The sequence below is a fragment of the Ceratotherium simum genome, chromosome 14, assembly GCF_057802395.1.
Source record: "Ceratotherium simum simum isolate JZ-2026a chromosome 14, ASM5780239v1, whole genome shotgun sequence".
NCBI lineage: Eukaryota > Metazoa > Chordata > Mammalia > Perissodactyla > Rhinocerotidae > Ceratotherium > Ceratotherium simum.
Genome location: NC_141913.1, coordinates 31933806 through 31953516, shown reverse-complemented (window position 1 = coordinate 31953516; position 19711 = coordinate 31933806). Strand labels below are relative to the sequence as shown.

The 19711-nt window shown below is 35.2% G+C and overlaps 1 protein-coding gene across 3 annotated transcripts in view; it reads right to left on the bottom strand.

The window, feature by feature from the left end:
- Positions 1-19711, bottom strand: part of PIK3C3 (phosphatidylinositol 3-kinase catalytic subunit type 3) — a 153045-nt gene that overhangs the window by 37351 nt on the left and 95983 nt on the right. For 2 of the 3 annotated variants that reach the window (XM_004422483.3, XM_087439166.1), the window contains exons 21-22: positions 17228-17302; positions 3729-3897 (exon numbers count right to left, since the gene is read on the bottom strand). In XM_004422483.3, coding sequence (XP_004422540.1) covers positions 3729-3897; positions 17228-17302 — 244 coding nt within the window. Of the gene's footprint in view, positions 1-3728; positions 3898-12550; positions 12645-17227; positions 17303-19711 lie in introns of those variants that run through there. The other variant, XR_015554316.1, reaches the window with a different exon arrangement.

Below are 19711 nucleotides of genomic sequence, written 5' to 3'. Positions count from 1 at the left end.
TTCAATGAACGCTCAATTATTCATACTCTGCTTTGTTGATTATACAGTTTCTCTCAATTTTGTCATAGAGGAATCTCAGGAATATACCACAGGGTAGTTCACAGGGTAACACAGGGAGGGAAATATAAGGCTCAATCTTCAAAGGGATATTTCAGAGGTTCTCAAACCTGGCTGCCCATTAGATTCACCTGGGGAGATTCACCAGACCAAGTAAATCTGATGGGGCTCAGAACTGCCCCCACCAAAGTTCCCCAGGTGATTCTAATGGGCAGCCAGGAACTATGTTAAAATGTCTGCCTTTATGGACGCATAATGTGTGTTTCTTTCTTAAAAGGCTAATATTGATGCTTTCTGGATTATCTGCTGGTTTAAATTTAACCATTCATGCTTCTATTATTATAGCAAAGGGAAACACAATGTAAATAAATATAAAATGGAATATTCTATAAGAATCTTAAACATCCAATTACTTTGTGGCTAATCTGTCCCAACTTTAACTGTATTAATCTTTACATCTGTTGCCATTTTCCACAGAACAAGCAACCCAAAACACAAAGTATATTAGTCATTCAATATCCTACTCAGAAAAACAGATTTAAAGGTTACTAGAAATCTTTAAAACCATTATCAAAAGAGAAGATAAGGTTAAGGTTAAAAAAATAACGATAAGGTAGGAAAAGTGTGCAAAACCAAGTTTAGACAAAGATGTAAGGATGGATATGATATAATTTAGATTTTGTAAAAGGAGTGGGTTGAGTACAGTGTTCTAGGAAAACGTGCTCTTTCTCTACCCATGTTTATGCCAACCACTCTGCTACCCACTGGTTACACAAAGATCGTCTAAATTTTTCAGTAAAAACCTTTAATACTAAAAATAGAGATGCATTTAACTACATCAAGTGAGGTTCTTACAGTGTTTCAGAGATCTATTTCCCCTGCAATCTATCTATTTTGCATGCAACAATGATTAGAGTATAATCCTAAAAAAAAAGGTTTATTTAATAAGTGTACTACTTTAAGGAGGCAAAACAATGAAGTTAATGATAAAAAGTAGTGTGATCAATAAATTCACTGCTATTGGGTGACTCGGCAAACATCCTCTGACACAAGGTAAGAACTTTGCTTGATACAGTTAAATGCATTCCTAATTTCAGTATTTTTATTGAAAAATTTAGGCCATCTTTGTATCATCAGTGTCTAGAGCAAGGTGTTTGGCATAAACATGGATTAAGAGAAGGAATTATGTTTTCCTTGAATATTAAGATTTAAAATGTTTTACCATTGCTACTGTTGCCATGACAGAGTATCCAAAAAATAAATTTACCAATTACTTACTGGTGTAATAGGTATCAATTAATAAAAGAGACGATACTATGTTTTGTTACAGGAAAATCACACCACCATAAAATGTGAACGTTCTGACATCTGCACAACTGTAACCATTCATAACTGAGTTCCAAAGGGACTGCTCTGTTTATGTGGTCCACTCTTATTCAACGGCTTTTTGTTGCAGAAATTGATCAGAAATCAACAATAACCATGAAAAGAAGATGGCTGGTCATACCTACCTTAATAATAAACCTTAATAATAAATGTGTCAAATAACCTTAGCTTGAAACAAGTTTTTGACTATCAGTTAACTGTTGTGTCCTACAGGGAATTTTACTAACTGAACCATATTCTAAAATGCAACATTAAAAAATAAATGTTGATCAAAATATTAGGGTCCAACTAATGTTAAGTGAAGTACAGTGCAATTTTAAAAAATAAAAGGGGGGCCAGCCCCATGGCCGAGTGGTTAAAGTTCCACGCGCTCCGCTTCGGCAGCCCGGGTTCACAGGTTCGGCTTCCAGGTGCGGACCTACTCATCAGCCCTGCTGTGGAGGCATCCCACATACAAAATAGAGGAAGACTGGCACAGATGTTAGCTCAGGGCTAATCTTCCTCAAGCAAAAAAAGAGGAAGATTGCCAACAGATGTTAGCTCAGGGCAAATCTTCCTCACCAAAATAAATAAATAAATAAAAATAAAAAATAAAACAATCTTCATCAAGACTCAATATAAAATTATATAGATTAATCTGTTTCTGATTTTTCTTAGGAGTGAGGAAAGTTAACTTTGGCTCCACATTAATAACTTGCCTCTGTTTTCTCATTCTACTGAATTGCTACTAATCCATTATCAATGACAGTTTATAAAGCACACTGTTTTCCTTCTGCTTTCAGTAAGATAGAGCACCATTGACATTTCTCTAGTTATCATTTCATATCATCTTGTCTGCCTCCTCACTGAGATCACCATGGTTCCATTTAGTTTTCCATAGGCTTTGACTATTTTAAATTAAAAATCCCAGATATTAAAGCGGAACTCTCATCTCTCTGGAAGTGCTTCTGCATCACCAGGCAAATCAAAAGAGCACTGATGTTCTCAGTATTCCTTTAGCATTTCTGGAAAGTAAAACTGAGTCATTCTGCTAGCCAAAGGGTAAACAACGTGGCTGTTTGTAAAATGCACGTTACAGTTTATGACACATGGTAGAGACCGAGTTAACAATGAAGGCCTCTTGAGTCACTGCAAAGATGAAACCCGATTAATATATGACGGCCATTCTCCCGGGACCAGTAACATTAACATCACCTGGGATTATGGCTTCATCCTACATGTGAAGCAGAAATTCTGGGGGTTTTCATAAAAATACTGAAGGTTCAACATACATATATTGAGTGTCTATGTTCTAACCACTTATGATTAACTGAGGTTACAAAACAGACAAGACAGAGCGCACATGCCTAGGCAACTCACTGTCTATCGGTTATGTTGTCACCTGGAAGAGCACACAGGTATGTCTCCTGAGCTGGGCTTTTCTGCTGGACTAAGAATATTCATTTTTCACGGTTAGGTTGAAAACAGATTTAGAGTCAAATGATCCTGCCATTTTTGACTAAGCATCAGAGTTGTGTCATGAATTTAACAAACATGACTTTTGATTTATTTTTTTCCTGATGATATATGATGTTCAGTCCTAAGTAAATTAGGATGAAGGAAGCAGAGATAGAGTGGCATTGGAGAAAACAGAAAGGATAGAGAAAAATCAACACTTTTTTTAGCAGAATGATGGATGAGGTGCTAAAGAGAGACAAAATCATATGTAACGTTTATTCTTCAATCATTTAACAAACTTCTGAATGCACCTGAACAGCAACCAAAACTAAGGTTGATAAACGTGCTAAAGAATAAAAATGATTGGATTAATATCACTCTAAATAAGCTAAACGCTTCACTCTTTGATAAAGAAGTGGGAAGTCAGCTAGGGAGAAGGAAAAAAACCCAACGTGGTGATTATAATCCTTCAAGGGAGGATCTGAGTAGTAGGAAGCTTCTTAACCTTTTCTCTATCCCAGCACTGTCAAAGAACACAGAGTATATTTTATTAAAATGATTTCAACCCTCTGATTTTGAAGGCTTCATGTTTGCCTAATCTTATGTAATGCCAGCTTCCCTTTTGGTGGGATTTAGCAACCAGATAATTAGTGGGAAAACAAGAAATTCTTCTTCTTTTAATATCAGACTGTTAATCAAAATAGACATCAAATGTACACTAAGAAATACTGTTGCCTGTGTCATTTTGAAGGAGAGTGATGCTAAACAACATATAAATTTAGCAACTCCTTTTCTTGCTCTATGAAAGGAATTTACCAAAATTCTCCATGTCAAGCAAATCAACTTACCTTCGAAGGTGGAGAAAAGCTGTGTAACACTGTTTCCGGAACTCCTGGTACTGCTCACTCTGGGTGCCACCCATTCCTTCCACCATTTCTTTATTCAGCTTCATGGGAGGAGGAAGAGGCTTCGGATCCCGACCCAAAATATATCCAAAGTCTATGTGGAACAGTTTGCCTGGATGTTGATAAGAAACTCATTTGTTTCCAGATTATCTTAAAGAACTGGGAAGGGGTTAGGTCATACAATTGGTAAAGCAGTGTCTCTTCATAAAGAATACTAGTTCATGATGAAGTCTATTACATTATTTGATTTTCTAACCCCAGGCTTGGGAGTAGCTTTCAGAGCATATTTTTGTTTCGACTCACATTCAGTCAGATGAAAATATGTGTAAAATCATCCCACAGTAATAATAATTTAAAATTTTAAATCCTACTTTTAGATCTCCAGAATCAAAGACAGCTAAAGCCTGGACAACTTTTTAAGATATTAACAGAAATTAGTATGTTGTAGCAAGTTTTTCATGCTAAAGTTTAAACAAACTGCCCTTCATATAGTGGAAGACCGTTTCTCTTAAGTATTCCTGAGATGAATCTTTTCTTTAACTTATCACTCTTCTCCCTCTGCCCCAAAAAACTCCCAATTTCAAACTAAATTTTTAGCTTCATTTGAACCATTTCCCACTAATCCGTGTCACTCAGCTGCAAACTAAGAAACCAAGCCAGCAATTTACATCTGCCAAGAGCTGAACACAGCTGCAGTGCCTGTGAAGACAAATCCTAGAGCAGACATCTAAACTCATAGACCAGATATATAAGAACGTGATCACTTATGTTAGAGAATGGTTCACCATAGAATTCATAAAGTATTTTGTGATTTACAGGCAAGTATAAAGTAGGCATACATTTTAACACAAAAAGTAACCCCATGGATCCTACAATCTCAGCTCCACCAAGGCAGGGATTTACGCCTATTTTGTGTATTGCTGTATCTCCAGCCTCTGAATAGTTTCTGGCACACAGTAGGCACTCATTGTTGAATGAACGAATGAATTCATTTAAAAAGCCAATCCAATATCCCCCTAGTGCAACCTGCCCACTCTTATTTGTCTTGTAATACATTATGATTTGATTATGTGGCCTATCCTCCATCATGTGCTTGGGAAGCTTAGACTTTTTTTTTTTCCCCCCTCAAAGGCACCAGCCAAAAGCTTTCCTTCTTGAGGAATATGTATTGAGATTTTGCACACTTTTGCCACCTTGCAGAATATTTTTATACATTGACTTTATCCATTAAGACGTTAGCTATACCCTTCACTCTACCTCTTTCTCTGAGCATTGTTATTGTTATTGGTAAACTCTATTCCACCATTAGATCACTCTGTTGGAGATATACAGCAATGATGGGCACAGAATGGACTGGTTATGGCACTGAAGCCCCAGGTTAACAGTGCTGTGCTGACAGGCATGCTGAGTCTGTAGTACAACTGCCCCAGGGTACACCTGACACCTTCATGTCTCACTTGATCGGGTATGTGACCCTGACAAAGTTGCTTAACTTTTCTAAGCCTCACTTTTTAAACTGCAAAATAGGTTAATACTGATAATTACCTCATAAGGCAGAATTAAAAGAAATAATACATCTAATATTTAACACAGTACCTGGTACACAGTAAACACTCTAAATGTTAGCTGTCATAATTATTATTCCCAACTAAATTATAGATGAATGTATCAAGAAAAATTACAAAAAAACCTCATTTAAGTTAAGAATAATTACATCTACAGCCTTGTCCCATTTTAGAAGGTATGTCCTTAAGTCAGAGGAAAATATCATTTCAGTTTGAACACAAAACTAAATCAAGCTATTCAATATCTAATGACCAGGTCTCTTAAAGGTGCTTATAAAAATTTCTCTTAAATACTTCAGATACCACTTTTTAAAAAAAAATTTAAATATTGAAGCTTGTTCAAAACTAAATATTAATAACTACCCTTCTAAAGATGTTTAAAATATACTGAATTGATATTTATATGTCCCTTATACCTGAGATCACAACTGCCAGGAATTATTAAAATTAAATAAAGGGATAAGCAATCTTACTTTTTGCAACTCTTTAAGGCATCTTTCTTACAAAGAAAAACTAAATAATACATTAAGTTGGAAATCTTATGAAACTTTGAAAATGAGAAAGAACTTCAAACCTGCCAAGGCCAGGTAATAAAAAAGTCTGAATTTTAGGCTAAATTTAATAATGACATTAAATTTAAATAAAATTCAAGATAGATACTGGCACTATTTTCACACAACAGTAAAGAAAACTGCACTGCAAATTATCTGGAGTTGACAGAAGTTCACTAAATTTGGGGCATGGGATTCATATATAAAGAGACAACAGTTGCTCAGATATGAAATAGTAACAACTATCCAAAGGCTGCAACACTGTCATCACCAGGCTGTAGAAAAAGGAGCCGTTATCAAGGTAATTACTGCACTGAAAACCAGTTTTCCATTTACCCAAATCATCTCCTGGTCTTTTTCTGTTTTTAAGCTTATACCAAGCTTAAATGTTCTGCTCAAATTGGAGAACTCATGAAAGTCTCATAGGAATTTTTTTTTTTAATGGATGTATCTAGTACAGTAAATGACAAATGGGGGAGGTGAGATGAGAAGGAATTATAATTAGACATAGATAGCAAGGGACTAGCAAGTACAAAACCAAAAATGGTTTTGCGCCCCGCCCCCCCCCCAAATAACAAAGGCAGTAACAGCTTAGCTAAACGGTTCCTCTAGCTCACACTAGGGTTACCCAAATCAGCATGCATTTGGTAAGCAGCTATTAATGAGGCTCCTATCTCAACTATTTCTATCAAAACACCTTCACTAAGTGTATATTAAAATTACTTGTTCACTTATCTTTCTCTCCCACACTAAAATCTTAAGGAATCATTAAGTCTTATAATCAAGAATCTTGTTTTATTTTTTTTTTGTTATAGTCCGGAAACCTAGGATAATATCTAGCATACAGGAGCACTCAATGTGGCTATTTTGCATTTATTTAACCAATGACATCTCAATTTCGCATTTACAGCTTAGATAACTTTTTTTTTTTTGAGGAAGATTAGCCCTGAGCTAACACCTGTTGCCAATCCTCCTCTTTTTTGCTGAGGAAGACTGGCCCTGGGCTAACATCTGTGCCCATCTTCCTCCACTTTATGTGGGATGCCTGCCACAGCGTGGCTTGACAAGTGGTGTGCGTAGGTCTGCACCCGGGATCCAAACCTGTGAACCCCGGGCCGCCAGAAGAGGAGTACGGGAACTTAACCACTAAGCCACTGGGCCGGCTCCCTTAGACAACTTTTAATAACATTGTTGATGCAAAAAATTTTCTTCTAGAAACCTGACAGTTCTTATGGGAAGTAGTTTTAAAAATTTTGTGTCTTCATTTCCATGACGATCTATAATAGAATTAATAGAGGCCAAGTCTGGATCATCTGGATGCTACCTTACTACTTAGTACTGTCCTGTGATTTCGGGGTTCTTGACTGTTTGGTATCAAACAGCAAGGCTACTTTAATCATTGCAGGCTAAGACTAACAGAAGCAAAATTCGTTATATCTTGAAATTACATGACAGCATCCTGAACAAATGGAGGCTATGAAGTAGTTCAAGCTAAGTATAAGAATATTCACATGGGATATGACATTAACAGCACTTTGAACTCAAACTCACACTATCCTATCTGTACCATATTCACACTGCAAGTGACAATTTAGTTTCAATATTGTCTGTCACATTAGTGTTGTTAGATTTAATTTTGCTAGTTTGTAACACGATTTAATTTATAAATCTGTTTTTATTTTATAGTGAGAGTAGATGCACAAGAAATTACTATCAGGGTTTATGTTGCACATATTTAAGATTATAAAATGTAATATGTCAATACAGGGGGTTTCATTTCTATTGAAAACAGTTCTGTGTATTACTCACGATTGAAAAACACCTTTTCAGAGTCTCAAAATGAGCTTCAGGGGTCTCTAAACACAATGAAATCAATTTTGGGGAAATCCACAGACTTCACCAAATTCAAAGGGAAGTTCATGATTCCAAAAAGATGAGAAACTAGTTTTAGAATAAGGAATTTGATACTTGTGGTACTTACTGGGAAGGCATCATCTCCTAATCCCTTAAGGTTCAAGGGAATATGCTATCATTGAATTTTCCATGATTAACTTCTGTTAAGGATTTCACTGCCTATAACTAAATATGTACTCTGTTCAAAAAGCTAAGCACTTCATTTTGTGCTTTATTCTTTATTTTCTACCTTATTAGACAAACACCATTCTACCCTTCAAGAGGTAAAGAGATGAGAATCTTACAATATTATAGGTACAGATAAACTTTCCTTGGTTTTATTTAATTATTTAAATGTTTTGTTTTGATACCAATATAATTCCTAATTGTACTCAGCAATTGAGCAGATGACCTACCTAACCCATCTTTGATTCAAAACCGCCACCCTTAATCAATCATGCTATCATGATTGTTTCAAATGGCATCAGCCATCACAAATGGTTTATTTAATGGGCTCCATGCTTTTAATAGGAAACCTAGCCCCACTTTTCTTCATTTCATTACAGGCATTACTGGAATTCCAATGTCAGCTATGCATCATTGCTTGCAAATGAAGAGTGTATTGCTATCCTTCTTGTAAGAAAACGCGAAAAGAACAGGATTACTGCTTAATTATAAGGCATAAAAGATTCAATATCTAAGAATGAAACCATTATTATGCTTTGCAAGTTCAAAGAGTCATGTATTTTGAAAAGGGGCTATTAATATTTTAAGAAAATTCATCCTCATACATACCAAAGGGAATAGCTCTTTTAAAGTTAATATCTGTAAATGAAACTTGTAAGGGATTTTTAAAATGCACTTCATGAAATTTAAAAAAATTTTTAATTAAGAAATTCAGGGAGTGTGGACGTATTCAACTCTATTACCTAGTCAAGAGGTAAAGTGTACATAAAACAAACCTAATATTGACTGTAATTACCTCCTTCTGTCCCTGGCTTGCAATACAAAAGGAATTAGAGGTGCTAATTAAATTTTCCTGTTATTTGCATAAGTGACATGAACTTATTTCTAAAATTGTAGTTCAAGATATTTGTAGTTCTTGGATTGAAGAGAATCGATACTGCTGAAATTAATAGTATTTAATAGTAGAGTTTTTTTTAATTTCCATTTTGCCTGTCTAATAATTAGATGTGACCAATCTCAAAGTTATACTTACTCCATTTTTCACTCCTCTGCTTACTCCCCTTTATGACTCTCTCCTTCTGTTCTCTATAATCCAAACTCTATTTTTTTTGAAAATCCTATATAATTCCCAAATTCAAAAATTCCTCCCTGCCACTCTACTCCACAGTAAGTTTCCCACTCTCATTTTTTTTGTATACAACCTGACCTTTTACTCTTTTCCCACAAAGTACCTTTATTTCTAACATGAATGTTATATCTTTCCTGTTTCCCTACCACGAAACCTAGAAACAAAGAAGGTGGCAAACAACTACTGACTGATGTGATGGAACCTGTATTTTTGTAACTAAAAATGCTCCCTATAGCTACACTCCCATTGCTCCCAATATTTATTAGTTAAACCCTTACGATATACTTACTTAGAGGTATTTTCACTTAGAGTTAAAAGCATAGCAATGATGAAATATTTTTCAGTAATAGTTTTTGAGTAACAAAGAACAATAAGACATACGTAAATACAGGTTAGTATAGACATTCCAATTATCTGCTAAATGTTTCATATTATTTATTATAATTTCACATTCAACTGTTAAGATGGCTTCTTATGAATAGGGACAAAATTAAGCCAACTGATGAAAAGGGGGCAAACCATGTCTACTTAGACAATATATCTTGATTGTACAGTCTATTTTCATTCAAGAAAAGCAAATTTTTAAATGTTATATATTTTCGTTTTTCCTATAGTCCTTAAAACCAATAAGTATTTTTCCCTGAAATATTCTTTTCTTCTAGAGAACTGTTTTAGTGTGTAAAGCAGAACAGTAACCCTTTAAGATGAAAAACAATGGCCTTCAAAGAGCAATTCTAAAACATTTTGGTCTCAGGACCATTTTATGCTCTTAAAAATTATTGAAGACCCCAGAAAAGCCTTAGCTGGGCTACCTCTATTGATATTTACTGAGTTTGAAATTAAAACTGCAACTTGTTAAAAATATTAATTAATTAATTTAAAAATAATAAGTCAGTAACATTTTAACATAACTTGTTTTTTATGAATAATAACTGTTTTCCAAAACAAAAATAATACAGTGAGAGGAGTGGCACTGCCTTATATTTTGCAAATCTCTTTAACATCTGGTTTAATAGGAGACAGCTGGATTCTCACATGTGCTTCTTTCAATCTATTATGATATGTCATTTTAATTGAAGCAAAAGAAGAGAATCCAGCCTGTAAACAGATATGGATTTTTAAAAGAGAGGAGAACTTTAATAACCTTTTCACATAATTATGGATAGTTTTTTTGCTATGAAAACAAATTCTCAGGCCCTACTTTACCTAATGAATCAGAAACTCCGAGCCTGGGGCCCAATGCTCTGTATTTTAACTCGCTCTCCAGGTGATTCTGATACAGGCCAAAGCTTGAGGACTTCTGTTTACTTTATACTGACTAATACAACTCTGAACTTCAGTTAGGTCACTTTGAAGGGGACAATACCAAGATGATTCATTTAAATGAATTAAAACTCATATTCAAGGGGCTGGCCCAGTGGTGTAGTGGTTAAGTTCCTGCACTCTGCTTTGGCGGCCAGGGGTTCGCAGGTTCGGATCCCAGGCGTGGACCTACACATCACTTATCAAGCCATGCTGTGGCAGGCGTCCTACATATAAAGTAGAGGAAGACTGGTACGGATGTTAGCCCAGGGCACATCTTCCTCAGCAAAAAGAGGAGGACTGGCAACAGATGTTAGCTCAAAGCTAATCTTCCTCACCAAAAAAAAAAAAAAACAAAACCAAAAACCAAAAAACACTTCATATTCAAGACTAATGGTTACAGTTTCCCTGTGTTGTACAACCCCATTACCTTAAAATTTGACACAATTTTTGTTCAAAGGGTCACTATGAAAATGTATTAATTTTTTAATAATCTAGTTCATGGTTGCTAGTCTATGGTGGAACTTTGAATGCGTTCAAGTACATTAAATTTAACTTTCCCCCAAATTATTCATTGCAAAGCAAAACAAACACAGTGTCTACCCAGCATTAAGGAATACATCACCTGATAAGGAAACTTACATAAAAAAATTTAATATCCTAAACTACAGCTTTACTTCAATGACTGAATTAAGCTTTTCCATATAAAAGGTGATCCAAAAGGAAGTAGACTAATTTCTCTCCACAATCTGACCTCAAATTAATCTAACCAGCCTATAGATTACCTGCAAAGGCATTGCTTATTTCATTCAGCTTCTGGGCAATTTACTGGAATGTGTGCTTTTCTCCCTTTGCATCTCATAAAACCCAACACATTCTTCATGACCCAGTCTAAGTCACTTTCTCTATGAAGTAATTTCTAGCTCCTTAGGTACACAAAGTATAGCACTTGATCATTTTTTATTACTTCTAATGAGAAGAAACAATGTCTTTCCAAAACAAACTTAAAAAAAAAAAAGCACCCTTACAGCAACCATTAACATTTTCCTTATGATAGATTTCAGTAAACATAAGAAGACTGACTTCCTGATACAGAATATTCAAGAAACTTTGAAAAGATCAGATTTTAAAAAATGTTTAAAAAGAAAACTATTCACATCAAGACAAGTCCTTCTCATTATTTAAACATCTTAAGTAATGATTAATAAAGACTAAAAAAGTATTTATGGATGAAAAGAGAAGGTCTTATATGCCTGGTTCTCTTCTGCATACATCAACTTAGAAAAACCAATCAAACTGGTAAATAGTAGTATGTCCACAGTCTATAGTAACAATAAAAGTTTAGACAGGAAACAGATTCTTCTGGAAACCCTAAAGATGGATAAAAATGACATGAAAAAATCTAGTTCATTTATTCATTTTAAAACCAATTACCGGGTACCTATTAAATGCATAAAACTGTTTATATCCCTTTCTCTCATGTCCCAGAGAATAAACAAGCACGTTAAGAAAATAAGTCTCTAGTTTTAGATTTTACGGTATATTTAATATACCAAACTGAATAATTTAAATACAACTAGCTGAGAAAGCACCACCATTTGAATAGTAACTAAGTTCTTCCTATATAAAAAGATTTTGAAAATTATGAACAACTGTATTATGCTCTGAGAAAAAATAAAATAAACATATTTATTTTTTAAATATCAAGGTTTACCTTAAAGCACAGAAAGGATAAGATTAAATCAATGATCAAATTGATTGTTTCTCTTTTATAAACCTTCCTATACTAGGGAAAAAAAGAGCCACTCAGAATTTAGAAGGCAGTAACTTAAAGGAGTTTGGCTTTTGTGGTGGGAAAAAGGAATTTTAAAAATATATTACTTATTTTCTTATCTCTAAAATTATTATTCCAAATAACATAAGCCAAAAAAGGAAGGCATTCTTATTTCCTGGTAAAACAAACAAACAAAATCATAACAGCTAGCTAGTCCAGAAGGCATGTTTATTATGTGCTCAGTACCAAACAAAACTCTACCATACTATCTCATCAACCCTCACACCACCACCAGGAGAGAGGTTCTATTATCATTTACACATTCAGAAGAAGAGACAGAGTCATAGATATATTAGATGACTTACCCAAAGTCACCCAATGGTGGAGGGGCAATTTAACCCAAAGAATTTGACTTTAGAGCTGGACATATTAACTTCTATGTGAGACTGTTCCTCCAAACTGAAAAAGGAATCAATTTCACATAAAATTAAAGAATGATAACAAAGATCAGGATAGGAGATGTATTTTAAAAAAAATATCTGGGCCAGCCCTGGTGGCCTAGTGGTTAATTTCGGCACGCTCCACTTCAGTGGCCCATGTTTGGTTCCCGGCACAGACCTACACCACTCCTCTATCAGTGGCCATGCTGTGGTGGTGGCTCACATAGAAAAAGAGGAAGACTGGCAATAGACGTTAGCTCAGAGCGAATCGTCCTCAGCAGGGGAAAAAAAAAAAATCCAACTTGGATAACAATAAGAATGACTATTTTCCTTTAATTTGAGCTTTCCGACAAAAGGCTCACTTGGCACTGTGAAGTGCCAACACAGAAAAAAAAGCCACCACTCCTCTCACTCTATAAATAGATAACTCTAGATTAAAAGGGCCATCTGTAGGACCTACAAGGAACTTTCCCTTTACTACAGACACCCAGCTTCTTGCTTTCATTTGGGAATGTCTTCAGGTTATTTACATATTAATTTTATATGTTAATTCCATTATAAAGTTTTTATACCATAAAAAACAAACAAGCTTTTCACTCACACTGTTCCTCTTTTTTCCTCAAATTCTCAAAAATAAAAACAAAACAAAACAAAAACTTTCTCCAAAGAGGTGAGATAAACCCAAATCATGTGTCATTTGAGTCCTGTCACAACTGAATTACCCTGAATAAACTTCTTAAAGCTTCCTCAAAGAACACCGACTCTGAAAAAATTCATTTTTTCTAACCCCATACCACAGCTTAAATTTTGTAATTTCTTGCCTAAATAATGCTATATTAATGCATTAATTCACATAATAAGTGAAACATCATTCCCCTCAAATTTGCTTCAAGAAAACCATGTTATAATTGACCATCTGACAATACACTGACAAAGGAATTTCCAGACTTTTACATTTATAACGGATACACAACGCCCTCTGCTGTACAAGCTGAGGAAACCTCAAGCTGCAAGTATGCGCAACCAAATAAAGCACAGGCAAAAAATTTTCTGGGAAATCTGTAATTGAGACTTACATTTTGCATTTTTGCACACTACCATTGTATAGATTTTGAAATTCTCTATATGCAGTGAAACATTTTCCTCCACACACTCCTTAAAGCTCTCAGTCTGACCTTTTCTGTCTCATCTGTATTTACAGGTGGAACAGCGTGTTGGGGGCAAATCCCCAAGACCCCAGGGAAATGAACTCTGGGTGTCTCCCTTCCTCTCTGTTCCATCTCTCATACCAGGGAACCGGAAACAGATGAATCAGTAGAACTCTGATTACAATTCCAAACCACTTTCATCCAGAGCGGAGTCATAGACTAAACCTGGCCAAACTGGCAGATGAGAAGAACAGAAGACAAAAAGTATTTTATTTTGAAGAATGGGAGAAGTTAAAAAAATGCTCCATCAACACTAAGAGATTAAAGAGTTACATAAGAGAATCTAAACTTCTAAATTTTTAATATGTTACAGTCTGTGTTGAAGGCATAATGGATCCAAAATATACAAGAGAAGATGTTTCATGATGTTTGAGACATTTTTAACTACACGCACTGAAATGTATTCCCTGCAATGAACCACATTCAAAATTCACTTTAAATATATAATAGTTGTTTAAACTATACAAAGTCTAATTACAACATATATGTAATTAATATACCTTGAAACTGCTTTGAAATATGGACTGTTAGTAAAAAATGACTATAGAAACAAAACATTTTTAAATAAATCATTATAAATTTTTAGAAGTTGAGAAATTCATTATACTTCCATTTTTCTTGACATAATTGCTGCTTCTTTATATGTATAATCTATTTTCATTCAAACTAAACCTGAAAATTGAAAACATTTATCTTAGTGAAGAAGACTTAAAATGTATGATATATAGGCATACCTCGTTTTATTGCACTTTGCTTTATTGTACTTTGCAGATAACCGCGTTTTTTACAAGACTCTCCATCAGCAAAACGATTATGATTTGCTGAAGGCTCAGATGATGGTTAGCATTTTTTAGCAATAAAGTATTTTTTAATTAAGGTATGTACATTGTCTTTTCAGACATAACGCTATTGCACACTTAACAGACTACAGTATAGTGTAAATGTAACTTCTATATGTGCTGGGAAACAAAAATTCATGTGACTCACTTTATTGCAATATTCACTTTATTACAGCGGTCTGGAACCAAACCTGCAATATCTCTGAGGTATGCCTGTAAAGGGATAAAATAACTAAACAGCAGTTACGAAAAAACGACTCAAAGAAATGCTGTTTTAAATTAAAGAGAATGTGCCTCTGATCTAGCACATTTTAAGGTTTTTGTTTTGTAAAGGCAAATTTGGAGCACCCTCTAGTGGAAAACTGGTGATGAGAAGCTTAAAGCCTTCTGTTTCAGAAATTTTATAATTAAATTTCCAGAAAACAAATAACTGTGACCTGAGCCAAAGAAGTATATTAGGTAGACTCCTCTTCCCAAATCTCACCCTTAAAATATTCCCTTCAGCATACACAGACACACACATACACACACACACACAGACACACATACACACACACACACGACACAGCAGTCCTCAAAGTCCAACAGAAAAAGGTCTATTATTTATCAATTTTCAAAAGAAGAGACAAGTAAGATCTGTGAATATAACATTATAGATGTAATGCTACTCTACACATTAAAGAATTCCATTGTGGTTATAAAATGATTACAACATAAAAACAAATGTGGTTAAAAGATTCAACCGAATTATAATTCTTTCCAAATACACCATAATGTTTTATAAATATCCTTTGCTAAATTAGCAAATTTGGCAAGAACCTCCATGACACTATGATTACATTCCTTTGGTCTTGGTTATCAAAGGGACTGCCTGGCCTTGACACAGACATGGGTCTCACGTGCAAATTCTACCACAGATAATTTTTTACACTAATAATTTAAAATTGAATATATGAAATTCCATATTATGTGAATTAATAGGGTTATTATGTTAATAATTAGTCAGACTCCACTCCATGTATTATGTTAAATTCTTGGTATCACAATTTGGAGGAATACTAACAAAACAGAAAATGTCCTTACCTGAGAGACTATTTTAAGAGTACTTTAAAATTTATTTTCTGTGAAATACTGAAGAAACTTGGAGTATTTAGCCCAGGAAAGAAAAAGCTACATAGAAGAGCAGAAATATTTATTCATTCATTAATTCAACACTGATTTATCAAACACTTTAGCTAGGTGGTGGCAAACTGGGTGGGCAGGGTCCCTGCTCTCACGGAACCTGCATCCTGAATGGGAGCAGATGATGACAAGAATGAGGGCCAGGATTTCTGTCTGCTCTGCTCGTTTTGGCATCCCCAGCACCTAGAACAATACTTGGCACATTGTAGGTGCTCAATAAACATTTGGTGAATTACATAAAAAAGATAACTTCAGCTAGTGAGAAGTGCAATAAAGGAAACAAAACAGAATAATAAATAGAGAGTAATGGAGGGGGTAGGGTGGCAGGTATATGTCATTTCAGATCAGAGAGTTAGAACAGGCTTCTCTAAAGAGATGCCATTCAAACTCAGACTTAATAACCAACGTCAGACTGGCGAAGATGCGAGAGAAGAGCTTGCCAGGAAGAGGAAACAACAAGGGCACTTGCCTGAGGCAGGAGTGGTTTGACATTCAGACACTCAAACTGGTCAGTATGGGTAAGGCACCACGGCCATAGTAGAGGTCAGATTTTTATTCAGTTTGGACAAAAGATGTTGGTAGCTTCAAATGGGGTCAGAGCAGTGGAAATGAAGAAAATGGGTAACTTCATGATCTATTTTGGAGGTGCGGAGTAGACGAGATTTGCTGACAGGTTCACTATGTGAGATGAGGCCAAGAGTAGAATTAAAAATGACTCCTAAGTCTCGGGCTTAAACAAAGGGGTGGATGACGTTGCTATTCACTGAGATGGGAAAACAAGGTGAGGAGCAGGTATTAGGCAAGTAGTGGAGAAAGAAAACAACTTTTACAACTGGTTATATAATTAGGATTTCAGTGGCTAGATTTAGTTTGAAGCTGATGAAATGGATTGAAGTAGAAAGCTATAAGTTTGGAAGTTGTTTGCACAGAGATGGTGTTTAAAGCCATGGGGCCAAAGAGTTATCAGGAAGAAGGGGGATGTGAATGATTATCCCACGGAACTCCGAGGGGAAAAGCAAAGGAAGATAGGGGTTAATGTGAGTTACATGTAGTTTCATAAGAGAAAGAACATTCCAACATTTTAACTAGAGCTGTACAGCAAGAGACTGGACTGCCTGCATACATTATGGTCTTTCCATCAAAGGAGGCATTTTAAGAAGCAAGGCTATAACCCTCTGTAGGATTACTACTGAAGTGATTCTTATAGGGGATGAGAGTTCCCCTAGATGTCCTTCAAAGGTACCATATAAAGGGACTTGTAAGAGCCTATGATTTCTCTTCACTTATGCAACTTATTTTGTTACTAAATAGATTCCAGGGTAAAAATCACTGGCATATAAAATGTTTACCTGCTAGTAGCCACTGTTTGTTACCTGTTTTTGTGAGCAAAAGGTTATCCAGGTGCCTGTCTCCAACTCCAAGTATATATGTAATCACACAATAACCAGCTGCAACGACAGTTCAGAAAAGAAGAATTGTGAAAAACACACGCAAACCAGGTTATACATACAATTGAATATAAAAGCATTTTGTGTTACTTTAATTTCAATTTGATTATTACTTTTTGATTTCTCACCTAAATTCTCAAATTAAATGTGTAATCTTCTTTGACTCTATGAAGAGTTTATCACATGAAACTAAAAATAGATTACCATTTGCAGCAGAAAACATATCCTGTAGAGTGTTGTCAAATTATAAAAGTCATTTGTATCATAAGTTAAATCAGGTTTCAGGAACCTTAATTATAACACTTGTCTACCATTTCTCATTTCAAATTGGACACATGTTAAAGATGACAGTGAAAAAAGTGTCGACAGAAATACACATAATGAATACAACCCTGTTGTCTAAGAGATAACAAAAGAAAATGCAGGGTTTAAAAAGAAAATCTTTAGAGAAACACTCTTGAAGCGCCAGCAGACAGAAAAACAAATGAATTCACTTCAGTGTTAAGGCATTCATGAAGTTCACAGCATAATCTAAATTATTAAGAAAAATTACATGAGCAGGGCTTGGGGCAGAGTCATTGGCTCTAGCTTTATTCTCTTTTATCCTTCTCTTCAAAAAGTCTGGAAACCTGGCATGTGTTGAAAATGCTCAAACAAAATTAAGCAAATAACACCTTTTTGAAGCTTATTTTTTTCCACTCTATTTCTCCCATTAGTAACCTGACAACAAATATAACTTGCAAACATACATATGACTATACTAGTATTTAGAAAAACATGTTTATTTCAGCCAATATGTAGAAAAAAAATCGGACCACCTGTTAATGACCAAATTAACCATGCACAAATTCAATAAATATTAAGGTTCATTTGACTTAGGTTCTGAAGGCCATTCTGGAAGTCCAAAAGTGACTTAAACAATGACATCATCATTGGATTAATCTTTAATTATTAATTAATAGTAATGACAGTTTCAATTTATTGAAAGGTAGGTTCTTAGCTAGGCACATTACATTCATCATTTCTAACCCTTTTAATGATGCCAGTTAAGTCTTATAACCATCCTTCAAGTGAAAAAACCTCAGACTCTAGGAAAAGGATTGTCTAAGGTCATTGGGCTGGGATTTGAACCTAAGTTTGACTCTAAAGTCCTCGCTCATGCCATTTTTGCACTGTGTAACTCCTCTTCCCCAAAGAGGCTATTTTTTTTTTTTTCGGATGAGGAAGGTTAACCTTGAGCTAACATCTAGTGCCAATCTTCCTCTTTTTGCTGAGGAAGATTGGCCCTGAGCTAACATTTGTGCCCATCCTTGTCCATTTTATACGTGGAACGCCTGCCACAGCATGGCTTGATAAGTGGTGGGTAGGTCTGCACCACGGATCCGAACCCAGGCTGAGGAAGCCGAGTGCGAGAACTTAGCCACTACACCACCAGGCCGGCCCCCAAAGTGGCTATTTTGATAAGTGCAACACTCAACAAGATATTTAAGCTCAAGTATATTTGTTGAGCATAATTAACCATATTCTAATTATAGAGAAAATTATATATTACATATATTTCAAAATATATCTATATGTAGAGAATGAATGAAAGATAGCATACTATCATTCAAAACTGCTTCTAATCATATTACTATTCTACTAATAATTTTCACTTAACTGTTACAAATCAGTTACAGTTGACTAAACAAATCACTTATTCTCAAAATATAGTCTGTAGTGTGACAGGGACTACTAGTTTGCCTACAAAATATCCTATCTATGCTTCTTTCTTAAAACAAAACAAAAGCAGGATTTATGGGGCAAGACCGTGCCTAGGTGAAGGACTACATTTCCCAGCCTCATTTGCAGGTAGGCATGTCCAATGAAATGTAAGCAAATGTAGTTTTGTGATAAGCATTTTTAAAAAGGAGACCAACTGGGCTGGGAGGTGAGCCGTTAAGGTTTTTTCTCCTCCCTGGTTAGACTGCAAACACGATGACTGCAGATACAGGAGTGATTTGGGACCAAAAGAATCACAGAGACCTTGGTGACCCTAATATCCTTAAGAAGCTAAAACAACAAGAGCAATGGCTTACATCTGGGCTTCTTACAAAAAAGAAACTAATTCTTATGTGGGTAAGCCACTCTAGCTAGATTATGTTAACTGCAGCTGAACGCAATTGCTAACACATTTAGCGGTCCACTGGGGGACTCAAGGGTCATTTACATAAAGGGTGAGCAAATACAGTTTGATGGCCAAACCCGGTCCCCCCCTGTTTTTATATTTTATAAATAAAGTTTATTGGAACACAGCCACACCCATTCATTTACATATTTACAGAGTAGATTAGAGGATCTTTAGGGAAACTGAAGTTATTCTTTAACTACAAGGGAAAGACTATACCTGTCTGAGATAATCTTGTCAAA